The 17,476-nt window shown below is 30.3% G+C and overlaps 5 protein-coding genes across 7 annotated transcripts in view; all 5 read right to left on the bottom strand.

The window, feature by feature from the left end:
- The window catches only part of LOC105558593 (odorant receptor 13a-like), a 6,091-nt gene extending 5,245 nt beyond the window's left edge, over positions 1-846 (bottom strand). The window contains exon 1 of the mRNA XM_012006361.1: positions 344-846. Within this exon, the coding sequence (XP_011861751.1) occupies positions 344-488 (145 nt within the window). The 5' untranslated portion in view covers positions 489-846. The remainder of the gene's footprint in view (positions 1-343) is intronic.
- Positions 847-1,265: 419 nt separating this feature from the next.
- LOC105558590 (odorant receptor 43a-like) lies at positions 1,266-5,468 on the bottom strand. 2 transcript variants are annotated; one of them, XM_012006358.1, is made up of 7 exons: positions 5,225-5,468; positions 4,638-4,907; positions 3,920-4,388; positions 3,466-3,565; positions 3,156-3,281; positions 1,566-1,721; positions 1,266-1,432 (listed from the first exon to the last, which is right to left on the bottom strand). In XM_012006358.1, exons 1-7 carry the CDS (start codon positions 5,367-5,369, stop codon positions 1,379-1,381), a joined length of 1,320 nt encoding a protein of 439 aa, XP_011861748.1. In that variant the 5' UTR covers positions 5,370-5,468; the 3' UTR covers positions 1,266-1,378. The 2 variants fall into 2 exon arrangements, with proteins under 2 accessions (XP_011861748.1, XP_011861749.1); XM_012006359.1 differs by having other exon boundaries at positions 3,920-4,139.
- Positions 5,469-5,937: 469 nt separating this feature from the next.
- On the bottom strand, positions 5,938-9,970 carry LOC105558591 (odorant receptor 13a-like). Its single transcript, XM_012006360.1, has 7 exons — positions 9,932-9,970; positions 9,500-9,769; positions 8,792-9,260; positions 8,338-8,437; positions 8,029-8,154; positions 6,435-6,590; positions 5,938-6,287 (listed from the first exon to the last, which is right to left on the bottom strand). The coding sequence occupies exons 1-7, from the start codon at positions 9,960-9,962 to the stop codon at positions 6,234-6,236; spliced, it is 1,206 nt and encodes a 401-aa protein (XP_011861750.1). The 5' UTR covers positions 9,963-9,970; the 3' UTR covers positions 5,938-6,233.
- A 540-nt stretch (positions 9,971-10,510) lies between these two features.
- Positions 10,511-14,686, bottom strand: LOC105558589 (odorant receptor 43a-like). The gene is made up of 7 exons (XM_012006357.1): positions 14,540-14,686; positions 14,080-14,349; positions 13,139-13,607; positions 12,700-12,799; positions 12,405-12,530; positions 11,244-11,399; positions 10,511-10,727 (listed from the first exon to the last, which is right to left on the bottom strand). Exons 1-7 carry the CDS (start codon positions 14,649-14,651, stop codon positions 10,674-10,676), a joined length of 1,287 nt encoding a protein of 428 aa, XP_011861747.1. The 5' UTR covers positions 14,652-14,686; the 3' UTR covers positions 10,511-10,673.
- Positions 14,687-15,491: 805 nt separating this feature from the next.
- Positions 15,492-17,476, bottom strand: part of LOC105558585 (odorant receptor 22c-like) — a 3,889-nt gene continuing 1,904 nt past the window's right edge. Inside the window, exons 4-8 of one of the 2 annotated variants that reach the window (XM_012006347.1) lie at positions 17,095-17,194; positions 16,899-17,024; positions 16,504-16,659; positions 15,960-16,028; positions 15,492-15,843 (exon numbers count right to left, since the gene is read on the bottom strand). In XM_012006347.1, the coding sequence (XP_011861737.1) occupies positions 15,978-16,028; positions 16,504-16,659; positions 16,899-17,024; positions 17,095-17,194 (433 nt within the window). In that variant the 3' untranslated portion in view covers positions 15,492-15,843; positions 15,960-15,977. The remainder of the gene's footprint in view (positions 15,844-15,959; positions 16,029-16,503; positions 16,660-16,898; positions 17,025-17,094; positions 17,195-17,476) is intronic. The other variant, XM_012006348.1, reaches the window with a different exon arrangement.

The following is a 17,476-nucleotide window of genomic DNA, read 5'->3' as shown; positions in this document are numbered from 1 at the left end:
CCCCCCCTCGCCTGGCAATATCGATCGCCGTGCGGTCACATCTCGCTACGCGCTCGAATTGGACAGTGGGCAGGGCAAAGACGACGATTTTCGATAATTTTTTTCTCGTTAACTATTGCGAAAATTGCAAAATGTTTCAGGACTTTTCTGTTCTTCTCGATCCGTTCTACCTTCTCACGAGTTCGTGGACAAATGTTATAACTCACCCTGTATAGCAAAGAATACAAATTTATTTAATTTTATTTTATATTATTTTCTGTATTAATTTAGCAGTACAAGAATTTAAAAAGGGCTTATAAAATACATCTCAAGCTAAGTAAAAAAAGTGATAAAAATTTAGTACCTCTATAACGTGTACGTTTAGAAATGTCCATGGCGAAAACTAATGTGAGAAATTCCGCTTTATTTCTCATTCTCCAACGAGAGCTGATTATCACGCATGCTCGCGGTGAAAGTACAATACCCTGGTTACTTCTTCGAAACAGCATTAAATATTGAAAATGCTATCCCCAGTTGATCACAGTCACGCGTCTCGTTAGAAAAGTTTTTTTTACCAGTGTTCGAATAAGTCATAAAAAGCGTTTATGTCTCTACTAATTGCAAGACGAGAGATGGAAAATATTCCGTCACAGTACTTTGCAAATTTATCGAACTTGTCTTGAAACCTTTTCGTAACAGAATAATGTGTACGAAAACACAAGAAGCTGCTGTCTAGAAACCTGGATGATATCTCGTCGTTACTGTTTGTGATTATTGTAAAGATATAGGTATGCTTTTTTATATACGCAGTGAATTAATTTGTTATCAAATAAATTGTAATATGTTTTAGAGTAATTTTTTAAATATCCTTTACGTGAATTTAAAACATTACCATATAAAACGAAGCCATCCTTTAAGTCTGTGATTAAACTTTCTTTTTTTATAAAATCTGCCCGCAATATAAAAACAATAACAATCATACGCAAATATTATAATTTAAAAATCAATAATTTTTGGATATCCAGCGGAGTCGAGTATTTGTTCGCGGAATGGGCCTCAATCTATTCTATTTATACTTGAGCCTTATTCTATTCTGTTTATACTTGGAACTCAGAGTCGGATTAAAACTTCAATTTGAGGCCAAGCTGAGTAAAAAAAATTGTGTTTAACTTCATTCTAACATTTAATTTAATACACAAAAACACAAATTATTAAGAATTAAACTGTTTACAATCATTGATGAATAAACGTTTTATTCCTAAAGTTAAATTAATTTTAATAATAATTAACTCTTAGTTGTAATAAGAAATCATGACATTTATAAATAGAAATATTTTCTATTCAATACTTTATCACAACATGAAACAAATTATATATTAAACTAGTAATTTTTTATACTTTAACCTCGCTTTGCCAGTAGAAACGATATATAGCCAGCCGACGATTTTAATAACTGAAACCAAATTTTTATTTAAAATACTATGAACAAGATTTTATTGAAGACACAGGAAAAATTTTACCAGTACCATTATTATTAATTTTCATATACGTTTAAAATTGTTAATTATATAATAAAAATATCTTACGCTACAAAATGTGGTCATCGTTAGAGGAACAATTTTTCCTGCTGTGATACGAAAAGGTTCACTGGCTCGTGTCATCAATAAAATAAGACTTTTCGCTTTTCTTGATTCCAGTTTATACCACTTGAGGTCATGTATGGCACGGCATATTGCTTCACACTTAGAACACACATATAATAAAATATAAATATTCGCATTATCTCAGGAAGTTCCATAAATATTAATTGATTAATATTCTTATATCTCTCAACGTAATAAAACCTTCTGCTTTCTATTGTGAAGAAATTAGATAGCATTGTAAACAAATTATAATGCAACTTGGATTTAAGTAATATTTATAAAAATGATTATTAAAACATTAGAGATTAGTATACATTACATGTCTACATAAAAAATAGTAATTATTTGGAAGTGGTGCTTCAACAAGAATCGGTTTTTCTAGCAATTAACAAAACAAGTCATTAAAAGGTAAAGTTTTAAGGGGTAAGTGGATTTAAGTTTTTGTATAAAAGAAATTCAAAATTCATTTCATTTCATTTCATTCCTCACATTATTCATCTATATTTATATTATGTTTATTATTTATATACAATTATTCATGAGATTGAAATGAAATCCCGAGCAGAAATTTTAGAAGGGTCGTAATAAAGACCTAATAAGCATTACATAATGCCTGATCAGGCACTCATCAGATAGTCTAACTTGTGGTCGCTACATCGCGACAGCGAGTGGTACTAAAATATAGTACATTTTTAAAAGATCTGGAAAGACTCATCGAAAACCGCAATTTCTTTGCGTGAAAAAGTAGAAACATGTGGAACTGTGTAATGATTTCACAGAAAATACGTTTTCTAGTAAAAAAAAGATTGAAAATGAATGTATTGCTAAAGATTTACCTCATATCGACCCCTGCTTTCAAAGCTGAATTAAGTACGAGCAATACTTTCATCGTTATGGTTCCACATGGGTTTGCAACTTTCTCCGCGAAGCGAAGTCTATCCCACAACGACCTCTACGTGCGGAGCGAAACTTTTTCCTTCGTTATACAGTCCCACATGGGTTTGCAACTTTTCAAACAAAGCGAGGCCTATGCCGTACCAACTTTTACTTTCAGGGGGATATTACTTTCATCGTTGTACGGTGTCACATTGGATATGCAATTTTTCCGTACGACGTAAAGTCCATCCCACACCGACTTCTACTTTCCGGGGCGAAACTAGTTCCATCGTCGTACGGTTCCACATAAGTTTGCAACTTTTCATACGAAGCGAGTCTGTCCATCCCACATCCCTAATGAAACATTTTCGAACTTTGTTCTACAAAAACATTAGGCCTCTCCTTCAAACTTTCCTTACATATATTTTTAAAGTTTGCTTTGTTAATTGCTACACGCGCACGCGCCCACACATCTAAACAAAAATAACGAATGCTTATTGGAACACTACTTCCAAATATTTACCATTATAAGATTAATGATTGGCACAATGGTATAAAATTAAATACATATTTATATTTACAAATAAAAATATTAATTATTGATTATTATAGACATTTATTATAAATTCATTTATTATTATAAATTTTATTTTTCACCTGCTCCGTTACTAGCTCTCCGGCTCCGCAGTAGAGAAAAGTGTGTACTAAAAGAGTAGTAACCCCAACCATAACGTAAAGCACTCGTGAAAAAGGAATGTCATTCGTCTTACTGTCGGAAATTACCTGCATAATATACATACATATGTATAAGTATATTTTGTTACTTCAAAAAATTAATTCATTCCCATAAACTAAATACAAACAATATATTGTAATTACAGACAAGACATATTATGCTTATATAATTTTGTATACAAGTATAAAAAGGACGTGTTAATAATTGTAAAGTAAACTTTACTAAACTTACGGCAAGTAATAGAAATCCGTATAGACAAAACACAGTGCCAAAATAAAATACTAATCCTAACATCAAAAATGCAAAAGTTTCTTCGATCTTATCGGCAAACCTGTAAACATAAATATATATTCAGAAATATTACATATCATCTTAGATATACATCTACTCTTGTATGTACACATATTAAAAATATGTAAAAAGAAAATAAAATTAATAGAAAATCTGAGAAATTTTACATAATTATTCTATACAAATGTAGTGGAAATATTGCATGACATATTAAGATATTTATAGTGTTGACATCATGTGAGAATAAGTGTTCAAAATTAAATAAATCCTGAAAAATTTAACTTTTCCGCAAGTTTTCAGAAATTTGTTTTCTGTAACTTTATTATTTTCTCAACGTCAGTGTTCCCTTGACCATTTTTATTACTTTATAATTACAATTAAAACCTGCAAAAACCTGATGAGTCGCAGATGCGCGATCACATAATTCCGTAAAGCACTATTAAAATCTTTGCACGAAACCAAATTGATTAATCGACATCTGAAGTTTTCTAATTGGCCGCAAATGTGAAGGACCACAAGTCCAAGGAAAGCATCCACTGATGTATAAGTTATAGATGTGAAGAAAAGTGTCATGGCCTGAATTACAAGCGTGAATTCAAATTGCGGGCTCTTATCTGTATCGTAGAAATAATACGTCTGTAGCGGTAATGGTTTGTTCCGATCTGTGAGATTTGTTATACGTCTAATTGGTATGCCAAAAGAAGGAAAAATAATTATCGTGAGAAATGCTAGAATCATTAAAACATATCCACAAATCATGATCATTCGAGCAGTTCGCGCTCGCTTCCTCATCACATCCCTCTCTGTGTGGAGTTTCAATGCCATCCAATCTTCCGCCATCATCTTTACGATGGGTAGGAGAGCTTAGAAATGATACATCGTGCAATAATATTAAATTACTTATTAATTCATAAAACAAAACAGTCATTAATACATTTTTGTATTATTCATTTTAATACACAAATGCATATGTATACATATATACATTTGTATATATGTACATACTGTCAGAAAAAAAATTGATTTCGCTCTGGTATTTTAATGTATGAAAAATAAATGCAAAACAATTTATTGGTGAAAAGAAACTCAAAGATAAATAAGTTATGACAAACCTGACCGCTTCCACCGCATCATAACAAGTTCCCACAAAACCACCATTAGAGATAACGTAATTTGTAAGTTATCTATCACAAGTATCATGTCGTGCCGTACGCGCACAAGAGAACATATGAGTGGGATTCCACAACCGAAGAATCCTAGAACGAAAATAATGACCACGCGAAGATCGGACATGTAGTCATTCTTAACGATTTCATCCATTTTAGGCCATAAACCGACCAGTTGTAGACCGAACCGATTTAATTGAATTGCCCATACAAAATCTAATAAAAATTTAACGTTAAGTTAAAACATTTAATAAAAGTAACACATACAAAAATTTATGTCCTTAAATATCTAAACGGTGTTGAATTTAAAACTTACAATTTGATAACTTTATTAATTCAACATAATATAACATAAATATATATAATAAATCGTAAACAATTGAAGAGTGCATATACATATATAGCAAAGAACACACATATATTTAATTTAATTTGATAATAATTTCTGTCTTAATTTACCAGTAAAAGAATTTCAGAAAGCCTTATAAAATAAATCTTAGGCTGAGTATAAAAAAGTGATAAAAATTTAGTACCTCTATAACGTGTACGTTTAGAAACGTCCATAGCGAAGACTAATGTGAGAAATTCTGCTTTATTTCTCATTCTCCAACGAGAGATGATTATCACGCATGCTCGCGGTGAAAGTACAATACCCTGGTTACTTCTTCGAAACAGCATTAAATATTGAAAATGCTATCCCCAGTTGATCACAGTCACGCGTCTCGTTAGAAAAGTTTTTTTACCAGTGTTCGAATAAGTCATAAAAAGCGTTTATGTCTCTACTAATTGCAAGGCGAGAGATGGAAAATATTCCGTCACAGTACTTTGCAAATTTATCGAACTTGTCTTGAAACCTTTTCGTAACAGAATAATGTGTACGAAAACACAAGAAGCTACTGTCTAGAAACCTGGATGATATCTCATCGTTACTGTTTGTGATTATTGTAAAGATATAGGTATGCTTTTTTATATAACGCAGCGAATTAATTAGTTATCGATAAAATTGTGATATGTTTTATAGTTATCTTTTTAATATTCTTTAGGTAAATTTAAAACATTCCTATATAAAACGAAAGCATCCTTTAAGACTGTGATTAAACTTTCTTTTTAACAAAATCCGCTCGCAATAAGAAATAATAACAATCATACACAAATATTATAATTTTAAAAATCAATTATTTTTGGATATCCAGTGGAGACGAGTATTTGTGCGTGGAATGGGCCTCAATTATTCTATTTTGTCCATACTTGGACCTCAGAGTCTGATTAAAACTTCAATTTAAAGCCAAGATGAGTAAGAAAATTGTGCTTAACCTCATCCTAACATTTAATTAAATACATAAAAACCAAATTATTAAAAAGTTAAACTGTTTACAATCATTGATGAATAAACGTTTTATTCCTGAAGATAATTTAATTTTACTAATAATTAACTCTTAGTTGTAATAAAAAATCATGACATTTATAAATAGAAATATTTTGCGTTCAATACTTTATCACGATATGAAACAAATTATATATTATACTAGTAATTTTTATACGTCAACCTCGCTTTGCCAGTAGAAACGATATATAGCCAGCCGATGATTTTAATAACTAAAAACAAATTACTATTTAAAAAACTATAAACAAGATTTTATTGAAGACACAGGAAAAATTTTGTGTACACCAGTACACATTATTATTAATTTTCATATGGTACGTTTAAAATTGTTAATTGTATGTATAATAAAAATATCTTACGCTACAAAATGTGGTCATCGTTAGAGGAACAATTTTTCCTGCTGTGATACGAAAAGGTTCACTGGCTCGTGTCATCAATAAAATCAGACTTTTCGCTTTTCTTGATTCCAGTTTATACCACTTGAGGTCATGTATGGCACGGTATATTGCTTCGCACTTAAAACAAACATATAATAATATATAATTATCTCAGGATATGTTCCATAAATATTAATTAATAATATTCTTATAAGTCTCAAGATGATAAAACTATTGTGTATATAAAACTGCTATCCATTGCGAAGAAAATAGATAGAATTGTGAACAAATTATAATAAAACTTGAATTTAATTAATATTTATAGAAATGGTTATTAAGAGACATAGATTAATATATGTATACATAAAAAATAGTCAATGTTTGGAAGTGGTGCTGCAACAAGAGTAGGTTTTTTGTAGCAATTAACAAAACAAGTCATTAAAAGACAAGGTTTTAAGGGGTAAGTGGGCTTAAAGTTTTTGTATAAAAGAAATTCATAACGTTACATATATTTTATTTCATTCTTCACATTATTCATCTATATTTATATTATGTTTATTATTTATATACAATTATTTATGAGATCGGAATGAAATTCCGAGCAGAAATTTTAGAAGGATCGTAATAAGGACCTAATAGCATGACCTAATGCCTGATCAGGCACTTATCAGGTAGCCTAACTCGCGGTCACCACGTCGCGGCAGCGAGTGGTACTAAAATATTATAGATTGTGAAAAAATCTGAAAAGACTCATCGAAAACTGCAATTTCTTTGCGTGAAAAAGTAGAAATATATGGAACTGTGTAATGATTTTACAGAAAATACGTTTTCTAGTAAAAAAAAGATTGAAAATGAATGTATTGCTAAAGATTTACCTCACATCGACCCCTGCTTTCAAAGCTGAATTAAGTACGAGCAATACTTTCATCGTTATGGTTTCACATGGGTTTGCAACTTTCTCCGCGAAGCGAAGTTTATCCCACAACGACCTCTACGTGCGGAGCGAAACTTTTTCCTTCGTTATACAGTCCCACATGGGTTTGCAACTTTTCAAACAAAGCGAGGCCTATGCCGTACCAACTTTTACTTTCAGGGGGATATTACTTTCATCGTTGTACGGTGTCACATTGGATATGCAATTTTTCCGTACGACGTAAAGTCCATCCCACACCGATTTCTACTTTCCGGGGCGAAACTAGTTCCATCGTCGTACGGTTCCACATAAGTTTGCAACTTTTCATACGAAGCGAGTCTGTTCATCCCACATCCCATCCCTGATGGAACATTTTCGAACCTTGTTCTACAAAAACTTTAGACCTCTCCTTAAAACTTTCCTTGTATATATTTTTATAACTTGTTTTGTTAATTGCTACACACGCGCACACACACACACGTAAACAAAAATAATGAATGCTTATTGGAACACCACTTCCAAACATTTACCATTATAAGATTAATGATTGGCACAATGGTATAGTTAAATAAATATTTATATTTAGAAATAAAAATTAATTATTTATTATTATAAATATGTATTTATTATAAGTTTATTTATTACTATAAATAGTATTTTTACCTGCTCCGTTACTAGCTCTCCGGCTCCGCAGTAGAGAAAAGTGTGTACTAAAAGAGTAGTAACCCCAACCATTACGTACAACACTCGTGAAAGAGGAATGTCGTTCGTTTTACTGTCGGCAATTATCTGTATAATATACATACAAGTATATTTTATTGTTTCAGAAAAATTAATTCATTTGCATAAACTAAATACAAGCAATAATACTGTAATTACAGACAAGGTATATTATGCTTATAATTTTGTATACTGTAAACGAGTATAAAAAGGACGTGTTAATAATTGCAAAGTAAACTTTACTAAACTTACGGCAAGTAATAGAAATCCGTATAGACAAAATGCAATACCAAAATAAAATACTAATCCCAACATCAATAATGTAAAAGTTTCTTCCATCTTATCGGCAAACCTGTAAAGATAAACATATGCAGGAATATTATATTAATTTATATATACATTCACTCTAGTATGCACACATATTTAAAAAATATGTAAAAAGAAGATAAAATTAATAGAATATGTGAGAAATTTTTCATAATTATTCTATACAAATGTAGTAGAAATATTGCATGACATATTAAAATATTTATAGTAATGACATCATGTGAGAATAAGTGTTCAAAATTATATTAATCCTGAAAAATTCAACTTTTTCGCAAGTTTTCAGAAATTTGTTTTCTGCAACTTTACTATTTTATCAACGTCAATGTTTCCGTGACCATATATTTATTATTTTATTATTACAATTAAAACCTGCAAAAACCTGATGAGTCGAAGATGCGCGATCACATAATTCCGTAAAGCACTATTAAAATCATTGCACGAAACCAGGTTGATTAATCTACATCTGAAGTTTTCTAATTGGCCGCATATATGAAGGACGGTAAGTCCAAGGAAAGCATCTACTGATGTATAAGTTACAGCTGCTAAGAAAATTGTCATGGCCTGAATAACAAGCGTGAATTCAAATTGCGGGCTCTTATCTGTATCGTAAAAATAATACGTCTGTAGCGGTAACGGTTTGTTACGATCTGTGAGATTTGTTATACGTCTAATTGGTGTGCCAAAAGAAGGAAAAACAATTATCGTGGTGAATGCTAGAATCATTAAAACATATCCACAAATCACGATCATTCGAGCAGTATGCGCTCGCTTCCTCATCACGTCCCTCTCTGTGTGGAGCTTCAATGCCATCCAATCTTCCGTCATCATCTTTACGATGGATAGGAGAGCTTAGAAATGATACATCGTGCAATAATATTAAATTATTTATTAATTCATAAAATAAAGCGTTATAAATATATTTTTGTATGATTTATTTTAATACACACATACAGACATATGTGTATATAAACTGCCAGAAAAAAAATAAATACTGATTTCTCTCTAGTATTTTAATGTATGATAAAAAATGGATGCAAAATAATGTATTGATGGAAAGAAACTTGAAAATAAATAATTTATGACAAACCTGACCGCTTGCACCGCATCACAACAAGTTTCCACAAAACTACTATTAGAGATAACGTAATTTGTAAGTTATCTATCACAAGTATCATGTCGTGCCGTACTCGTATAAGAGAACATACGAGTGGGATTCCGGAGCCGAAGGTTATTATAACGAAAATAATGACCACGCGAAGATCGGACATGTAGTCATTCTTAACGATTTCATCCATTTTAGGCCATAAACCAGCCAGTGTCAAACCGAACCGATTTAATTCAACTGCCCATACAAAATCTAATAAAAATTTAATTTTTAAATAAAAATGAAAATTTATTTAATTTTTTAATTTCATTATTTCGTAATAATTTCTGTCTTAATTTAGCAGTACAAGAATTTAAGAAGTCCCTATAAAATAAATCTCAGAATAAGTAAAAACAAGTGATAAAAATTTAGTACCTCTGTAACGTGTACGTTTAGAAATGTCCATGGCGAAGACTAATGTGAGAAATTCCGCTTCATTTCTCATTTTCCAACGAGAGATGATTATCACGCATGCTCACGGTGCAAGCACAATACACTGGCTACTTCTTCGAAGCAGCATTAAATATTAAGAATGCTATCCCCAGTTGATCAGAATTGCTCGTCTCGTCAAAAAACTTTACAAACGTACGAATAAGTAAGAAAAAGCATTTATGTCTCTGCTAAGACGAGAGATGGAAAATATTCCGTCACAGTACTTTGCAAATTTATCGAACCTGTCTTGAAACCTTTTTCGTAACAGAACGCAAGAAGCTGCTATCTAGAAACCTGGATGATATCTCATCGTTACTGTATGTGATTATTATAAAGATAGTTATATTATAGTAATCGATTTATAATTGCCCCTAAATTTAATTACATACACAAAAAACACTAATTATTACAAGTTTAAACTGTTTAAAAACATTTTATTGTACACATCTCTGATTTTTATCAAATTATTTTTCTTGTAAATAGTAAAATTTCTTACATTTTAAAAGGTATACAATAATATTATTTCCAATAAATAATTAACCTCAAGTTAAACAGCAAAACGAAACTGTATTTCTATTAATAATGATAATAAATATAATTATTAGTTTCTATTCGATAATATTCTGTTGAAAATACATTTGTCTTTTCTATATAATGACTGAATGAAAATGTATTAACATAACCTTCAACTTCTCTTTGCTAGTAAAAACGATATATATCCAGCCGAAGTTTTTAAAAGCTGAAATAAATTATATTATTATTTAATATAGTGCGGAAGAAGAGAAAAGTATTATCAAAACTAATCTTAACTACATATTTATACACGGAAAGGATTTTCTCTTAAAATTTACCCTAAAAATTATGTAATCGTGGGACAACATGGCAGTATATGAAGAACTTCATAAGAGTTTTTTGAAATTTTACTATACATTCTACTAATAAAATTTATACTAAGTATAATTACTACGAAAATGTATGGTAAAATTTCAAAAAACTGTCATAGAATTCTTTGAAATGCCACGTTGTCCCACAATTACTTGATTTTCAGGATAAATTTTAGGACAAAATTTTCTCCGTGTACTATGCTGTAATAATAATTGTAATAATTTTTCAATAGCTGCTCTTGATGAAATACATATAGAGATACAACCTTCTATGCCGAACCACTTTTTGTGATTTGCCGCTTACGCCGTGCGGCATGGAATGTGCTAAATATGAAAATAAATGATTAATAATACTATCTATATAATCTTACGCTGCAAAATGAAGCCATTGTTAATGGAACAATTTTTCCTGCAGTAATGCGAAATGGTTCGCTGGTTCGAAGCAGTAATAAAATAAGACACCTCGCTTTTCTCGATTCCAATTTGTACCACTCAAGATCGCACAATACACGATATATGGCCTCACACTTGAAAAATATGTACGTATTATTTTAGTATACTTGTTACGAATATTATAATAATATATACGTTAATATAAATTATATAATTATATATACATATATTTATTTTAGTCTATAAATGCAGGGTGTATCTAAATGGTCTGTACAAACTTTTGGAATAAGTTCCAGGGACCTAAACAAGTAGAAATGTCCCATGAATATGGGGTCGGAAACGATTGCTGCCGGAGTTACGATGTTTCGAAGCTCCTTACAATGGCTGGAGAAATTATCACGTCAAATCGCATAGGTGTTACAAAGTTTATTTATTTCCTTGGTTTTGCCACGCATACGCAGGATACTTTCAACCAACTGAATGCTGCACTGTTCACAGAGCTCTTTTTCTTTATCCCTCGTGATTCCTTTAACCTTCCTTTAACCTTCATTTCTTAGGCACTTTCTTTATGTCCTTTTATGTCCGTGGCAAAACCAAGTAAATAAATAAGCTTTGTAACACCTATGCGATTTGACGTGATAATTTCTCCAGCCATTGTAGGGAGCTTCGAAACATCGTAACTCCAGAAGCAATCGTTTCCGACCCCATTCATGGGACATTTCTACTTGTTTAGGTCCCTGGAACTTATTCCAAAAGTTTGTACAGACCATTTAGAAACACCCTGTATATAAAAATAAATTTAAAAAATTTGCATTACTTTATTCAAATCAACTTGATTAATGGAATATTGTCTTATAATAGTTGACACATGTATGTATATAAAAATATATGTAACAAAAATCTTTAAATTCTTCTTAGTGTCAATACATTCAAACAAAGAGACATAGCAAACACAACAATAATATTTAAAAATTATATGCTATGTGATTATTGAATAAGATATGAAAAATTAATCTGTAACACAAATTATTACACTACGTTTATATTACGTTTTCATATTACACTTATACGTATACATATATTACGTATTTTTAGTTTTGTGTACTTGTATGTACAATATAAATACACATATAACTTACTTGTCCCGTTATAAGTTCTCCGGCACCGCAATAGAGAAACGTATGCGTTAATAAAATCATAACAGCAACTGCCATGTAACATACTTGCAGGAAACTTGCGTCATTTGTCCTTTCATCAGAAATTACCTAAGTAATATACATACCTCATTAATTAATAAAACACAAATGGATATAAGTTAAACACATAATAAACCATAGGCTCACACTAAGTTATATTGCATAAATTTATATTCCAAAAATAAACAAACGCGTAAGAATTAAAACGTTTTCAATACATCATTTCACTGAAACTCACAGTAAGAAGTAAAAATCCTACTAGACAAAATACGATACAAAAATAAAGTACCAATCCAAAAATCATTAACGAAAACGTACTTTCAATGTTATTGACAAACCTGCAAACATAAAACTGAAAATTAAATAGAGATGTCGTCATTTTAAAGGCAATACTATTTTTTTTAAATCAAATATAAATAACTTTGATTTAATGTTGATTAATCACATTTTATGTAAGCGTTTTCTAATTAACAATAATATTAACAGTTTTTATAGGCTGTTATCAATTTGTTCTAGTCTATTAAAAATAAAAACAACAATTTTAGCCGAATAATTTTTTATAAAAAACTAACAAAAATTATATAATTTAACATAAAAAAATTAATATTTACATCATGTCAGACATAAGAAGTTTTGCTAATCATTTGACATCCCACTGTCATAATCAAAATCCGTACCTGATAAGTCGTAAATGATACATTATGCTGTTTTTCAGAGCTTGGTTGAAATTTTTGCATACAATCAAATTGACTAAACGATGCCTGAGGTTCTCTAATTGGCCACAAATGTGAAAGACCACGAGCGCAAGGAAAGCATCTACCGATGTGTAAATTATACCTGCCAGAGTAATTGCTATGGCTTGTGTAAGAAATGTCAATTCAAATTGGGGACTTTTATCAGTGTCGTAGAAGTAATACGCCTGCAGCGGTAGCGGCTTGTTCCGATCGGTGAGATTTGTTATGTGTCTTATTTGTATGCCAAAGCATGGAAAAATCATCAGCATGATAAATGCTGATATCATTAAAACATATCCGAAAAGCATGAGTAATCGAGCAGATCGTGCTTGTTTTAGCATTACATCCCTCTCTGTGTTTAACTTCACTGCTATCCAGTCCTCCGCCATCATGTTAACAATAGATAAAAGAACTTGAAAATATAACAATACTGCTAATGAATGAATATATCAAATTATTTACATATAACTATAATTATTTCTTAACTCTTAAACCATCGAATTAACACGAACATTCCATGAACATTACATAAACATAAATTGACTTTTAATTTTAAAAGCTCAAAAGTTAACAAATAAATACAATTAATTTTAAAAAGAAAAAACGTAGAGATACATATAGAGATAGAGATAGATACATAGATACATAGATACATCGATAGATAGATAGATAGATAGAAAATATCATAAACACTTAATAATTTTATTTTTACATATTTATTATATAATAAAAAGAGAGAAGAAAAATGAATCTACCGTATAGTACACTTGTTTTAGATGTCAGAATTTAATACCTTAATAATAATAAAACATATAATACCCGTAGAAATAAATTATATAAGATGCAAAATGTTTTACATGTAATACTAATTGTAAGACACGTACCTTTTCGTTTCCATCGTATAATAACAAATTTAAACGAAACCACTATAAGAGGTAACGTAATTCGTAAATTATCTATCATAAGTACCATGTCGCCCCAAACTCGTATAAGCGCGCATACGAGCGGTACACCAGAGACCAATATCACAGTAATGAAAGTGAAGCCCACACGAACATTAGTTACTAATTTTTTCCTAGAAACTTCATCGGCTAAAGGCCATAAACCGACTAATTCTAATCCCAAACGATGTAATTCAACTGCCCATACAAAATCTAATAATTGTTTATATAAAATAAAAGATTTAGATTAAAAAGGCACAAATGAATACGTAAATTATTAAAAAACTAGTCGTAAGATAATGCGACGACAAAAATGGATTTATAATGTAAACTTATATTATATTACTAATAATAATATAAAATCCGCGTAATAAACAAAAGACACATGATATGATATTCGTACCTTTATAACCCAACGACTCCGTAATGTCCATGTCGAAGACTAACACGAAGAGGGGATCGTCCCGTTTTCCCCCCCCATATAATATAAAACGATCATCGCGCATGCTGTCCATATAAATGCAAGAACTCGACAGTCTCGTCAGATACATTAAATATTAAAACTGCTATCCCCAGTTGATTATAGCTGTTGGTAATGCGAAAAAAGAACTTCACAAGCATACAACAAGTCATAAAGATCGTTTTACGTCTGGTCTCATAAAAGAGATAAAAAATATTATATAGCAGTACGTTAAAAGTTTGCCGAATGTTCGTTCACAAACTTTTTTTCATACTTAGTCTCATCCTATATGCATTTAATACTTCGATATAAAAACTAGCGTAATCGCATTTTCGATGGTAACGTCGAATAAGAATTTCGCATAAGAACCTCGGAAATGTAGTGAAAAAATAAGATAACATGGTGTTACGTTACATTATACTCGTATCTTTCAAACGTCTCTCCAAAAACCATATTCATAGAACACATGTAAGTGAACGCGATAGTATCTCTATCAAGCAGGTTATAATATTTTAAAATTATTCATGGTTTATGCATTTTTGTGAGACTTCGCCGTGAGAGTGTAGATCGAGGCAATCTATATTAATCATCAAAGTACTTTACCTAATTGCAAGTTTTAAAAAGTTTCTAAATGAAGCTTATATATAATTAATTATTTTATGTTATATTTCAGAACGCAACAAATTTTTTAACATAAAATATACTTTTGATTAATACAATACAACAAATTTATCTAATTTTTTTTAATCGCTTGAATTTAGGTAGTCATACGAAATTATAAAAATTATATGATCAAGCGAGTGCAAATTTCTTACATTAAAAAATACTGTATTAATTATTAAAAATTTTAAGTAACATGATATATTATAAGAATACACATATTTAACAAATATATAAGTGAATAATGTAAATTTTCTATGTATAAAGTCAACTTAATTTTGAAATACAATAACATCTACTCGTAATTATTGTATTGCAAATACATTCGTGTCCTTCGTGCGTACATAACTCGACTTAACAATTAAATACCACCGCTATATTAATCATCAAAGTACTTTACCTAATTGCAAGTTTTACCGCGGATTTCGGACTAAACGGATAACCAAACTAATAATACTGTACATTAAATATCGCAACGTATGCATTCCATATTTGTTTCGGAGAGCATGGGGTAGACCTGTTTTATTTTACTCTCATCGTCAGTCGGCCTCGAGGTATGGTACGATCAGGCTGTTTATAGAGGGCATCTAAAATTTTTAAATTGTAATTTTATTTATTAAATAATTTAATTCAACGTACTTTTTGTGTTTTCATGGATACTCCTTTTCTCTATTAATCTATTAACTCGATTTATTGTACGTACATCGCAACATAATAATCTTCAACGCTTTGCCAGTAAGAAAGATATATAACCGCACGACGTTTTTAATATCTAAAAACGATTATGTTTATTTAGAGATATTGTGAGAAAGAACTCTCTAAATATCAGTCAGAGCATTATCACTGAAAACAGTTGTAAGTATAGCATTCATTTATTTAATTCTATACTTATAACTGTACTATTTATTCAGTGCACAAAATACAAGCCACTGGGTGAAGGATCATCAAATTTTTACATAATTATTTTCTGAATACTTTATATCATAGAATTTAAAGTAAATATAGCGTCAGTCAGTACTTTGAAATACACCATATACCATTGACATTGTGGCCGTTTAAGTAAGCGTATTATCATTTCTATTTGCAATTCAATTAATGAATACGATTTTCCTAAAAAGTGATGACTAAAATTATTACTACAACTACATACAGAAGTATACACGCAATACGTATACATAAGTTGCACAAAAGCTCATGTTCGCTACAAAAATTTAAAACTAAAATATGAAAATTTAAAATAATCTTACGCTGCAAAAAGTGTCAATTGTTATTGGAATAATTTTTCCTGCAGAGATATGAAAAGGATGATTGGCTCGTAACATTAATAAAATAAGATTTCTCGCCTTCTGAGATTCCAATTTATACCATTCTAGGTCGCATATAGCACGATATACTGCATTGGACTTGACAAATATATATGTCAGAACATGTTAATGTATGCGTCATTTTGAAATGGATGAATTTCATTAAAAATATTAATAAGAACTTTTGCGATTAAATTGATTCCCATTTGTATTAAAAAAAATTTTTTATGCTAAATTTCCTTAACTGAATTCATAGAGACAACATTCTTTTCTTCTATTATAAGAAATATCATACTAAAGTGATATTATTTATTTATAAATTTCATTATGTAACTTACTTCTTCCACCATCAGTTCTCCCCCACCACAATAGAAGAATGTATTCATCAATAAAGAACTAAGCACAAATATCAAGTAAAATATTTCCATAAAAATATCCTTATTTATTTCTCCGTTATTAAATATCTGAAATGTATAAATTACAAGAAAATGAAAAAGGATATGTATATGTATAAACTACTTGTTTTTTACATACAATAGTCATTATAAAACCGCAGCAACAAAATGCAATAATAAAGTAAAATATAATTATAAACATTATTAAAGTGAATGCATTTTCAATAATGTTAGCAAATCTGCAACAATAAAAATATTTAAAATTCAATTAATGTTCGTGTCAACTGCAAAAAAATATAATTTTTAAACTTTCCCTCTGTACTAAACAATTTTTCGATAATATTGCAGAAATATTTTGTATACAGAGTGTCTGATGCAAAAGTAGCCACCTTGAAAATAGTGGTAGATTCGGTTAAACTAAGGAAACATATCATGTACCGCGGTACAAAGTAACAATAGTTATCGAGGAATTAATTTACACGTTTGAGCGAATGAGGATGCAGGAGACGGTAGGCCGAACT

This window comes from Vollenhovia emeryi, unplaced genomic scaffold (genome assembly GCF_000949405.1).
Source record: "Vollenhovia emeryi isolate VEMERY1.0 unplaced genomic scaffold, V.emery_V1.0 DF939329.1, whole genome shotgun sequence".
NCBI lineage: Eukaryota > Metazoa > Arthropoda > Insecta > Hymenoptera > Formicidae > Vollenhovia > Vollenhovia emeryi.
This window is presented reverse-complemented; position numbering and strand designations above follow the sequence as displayed.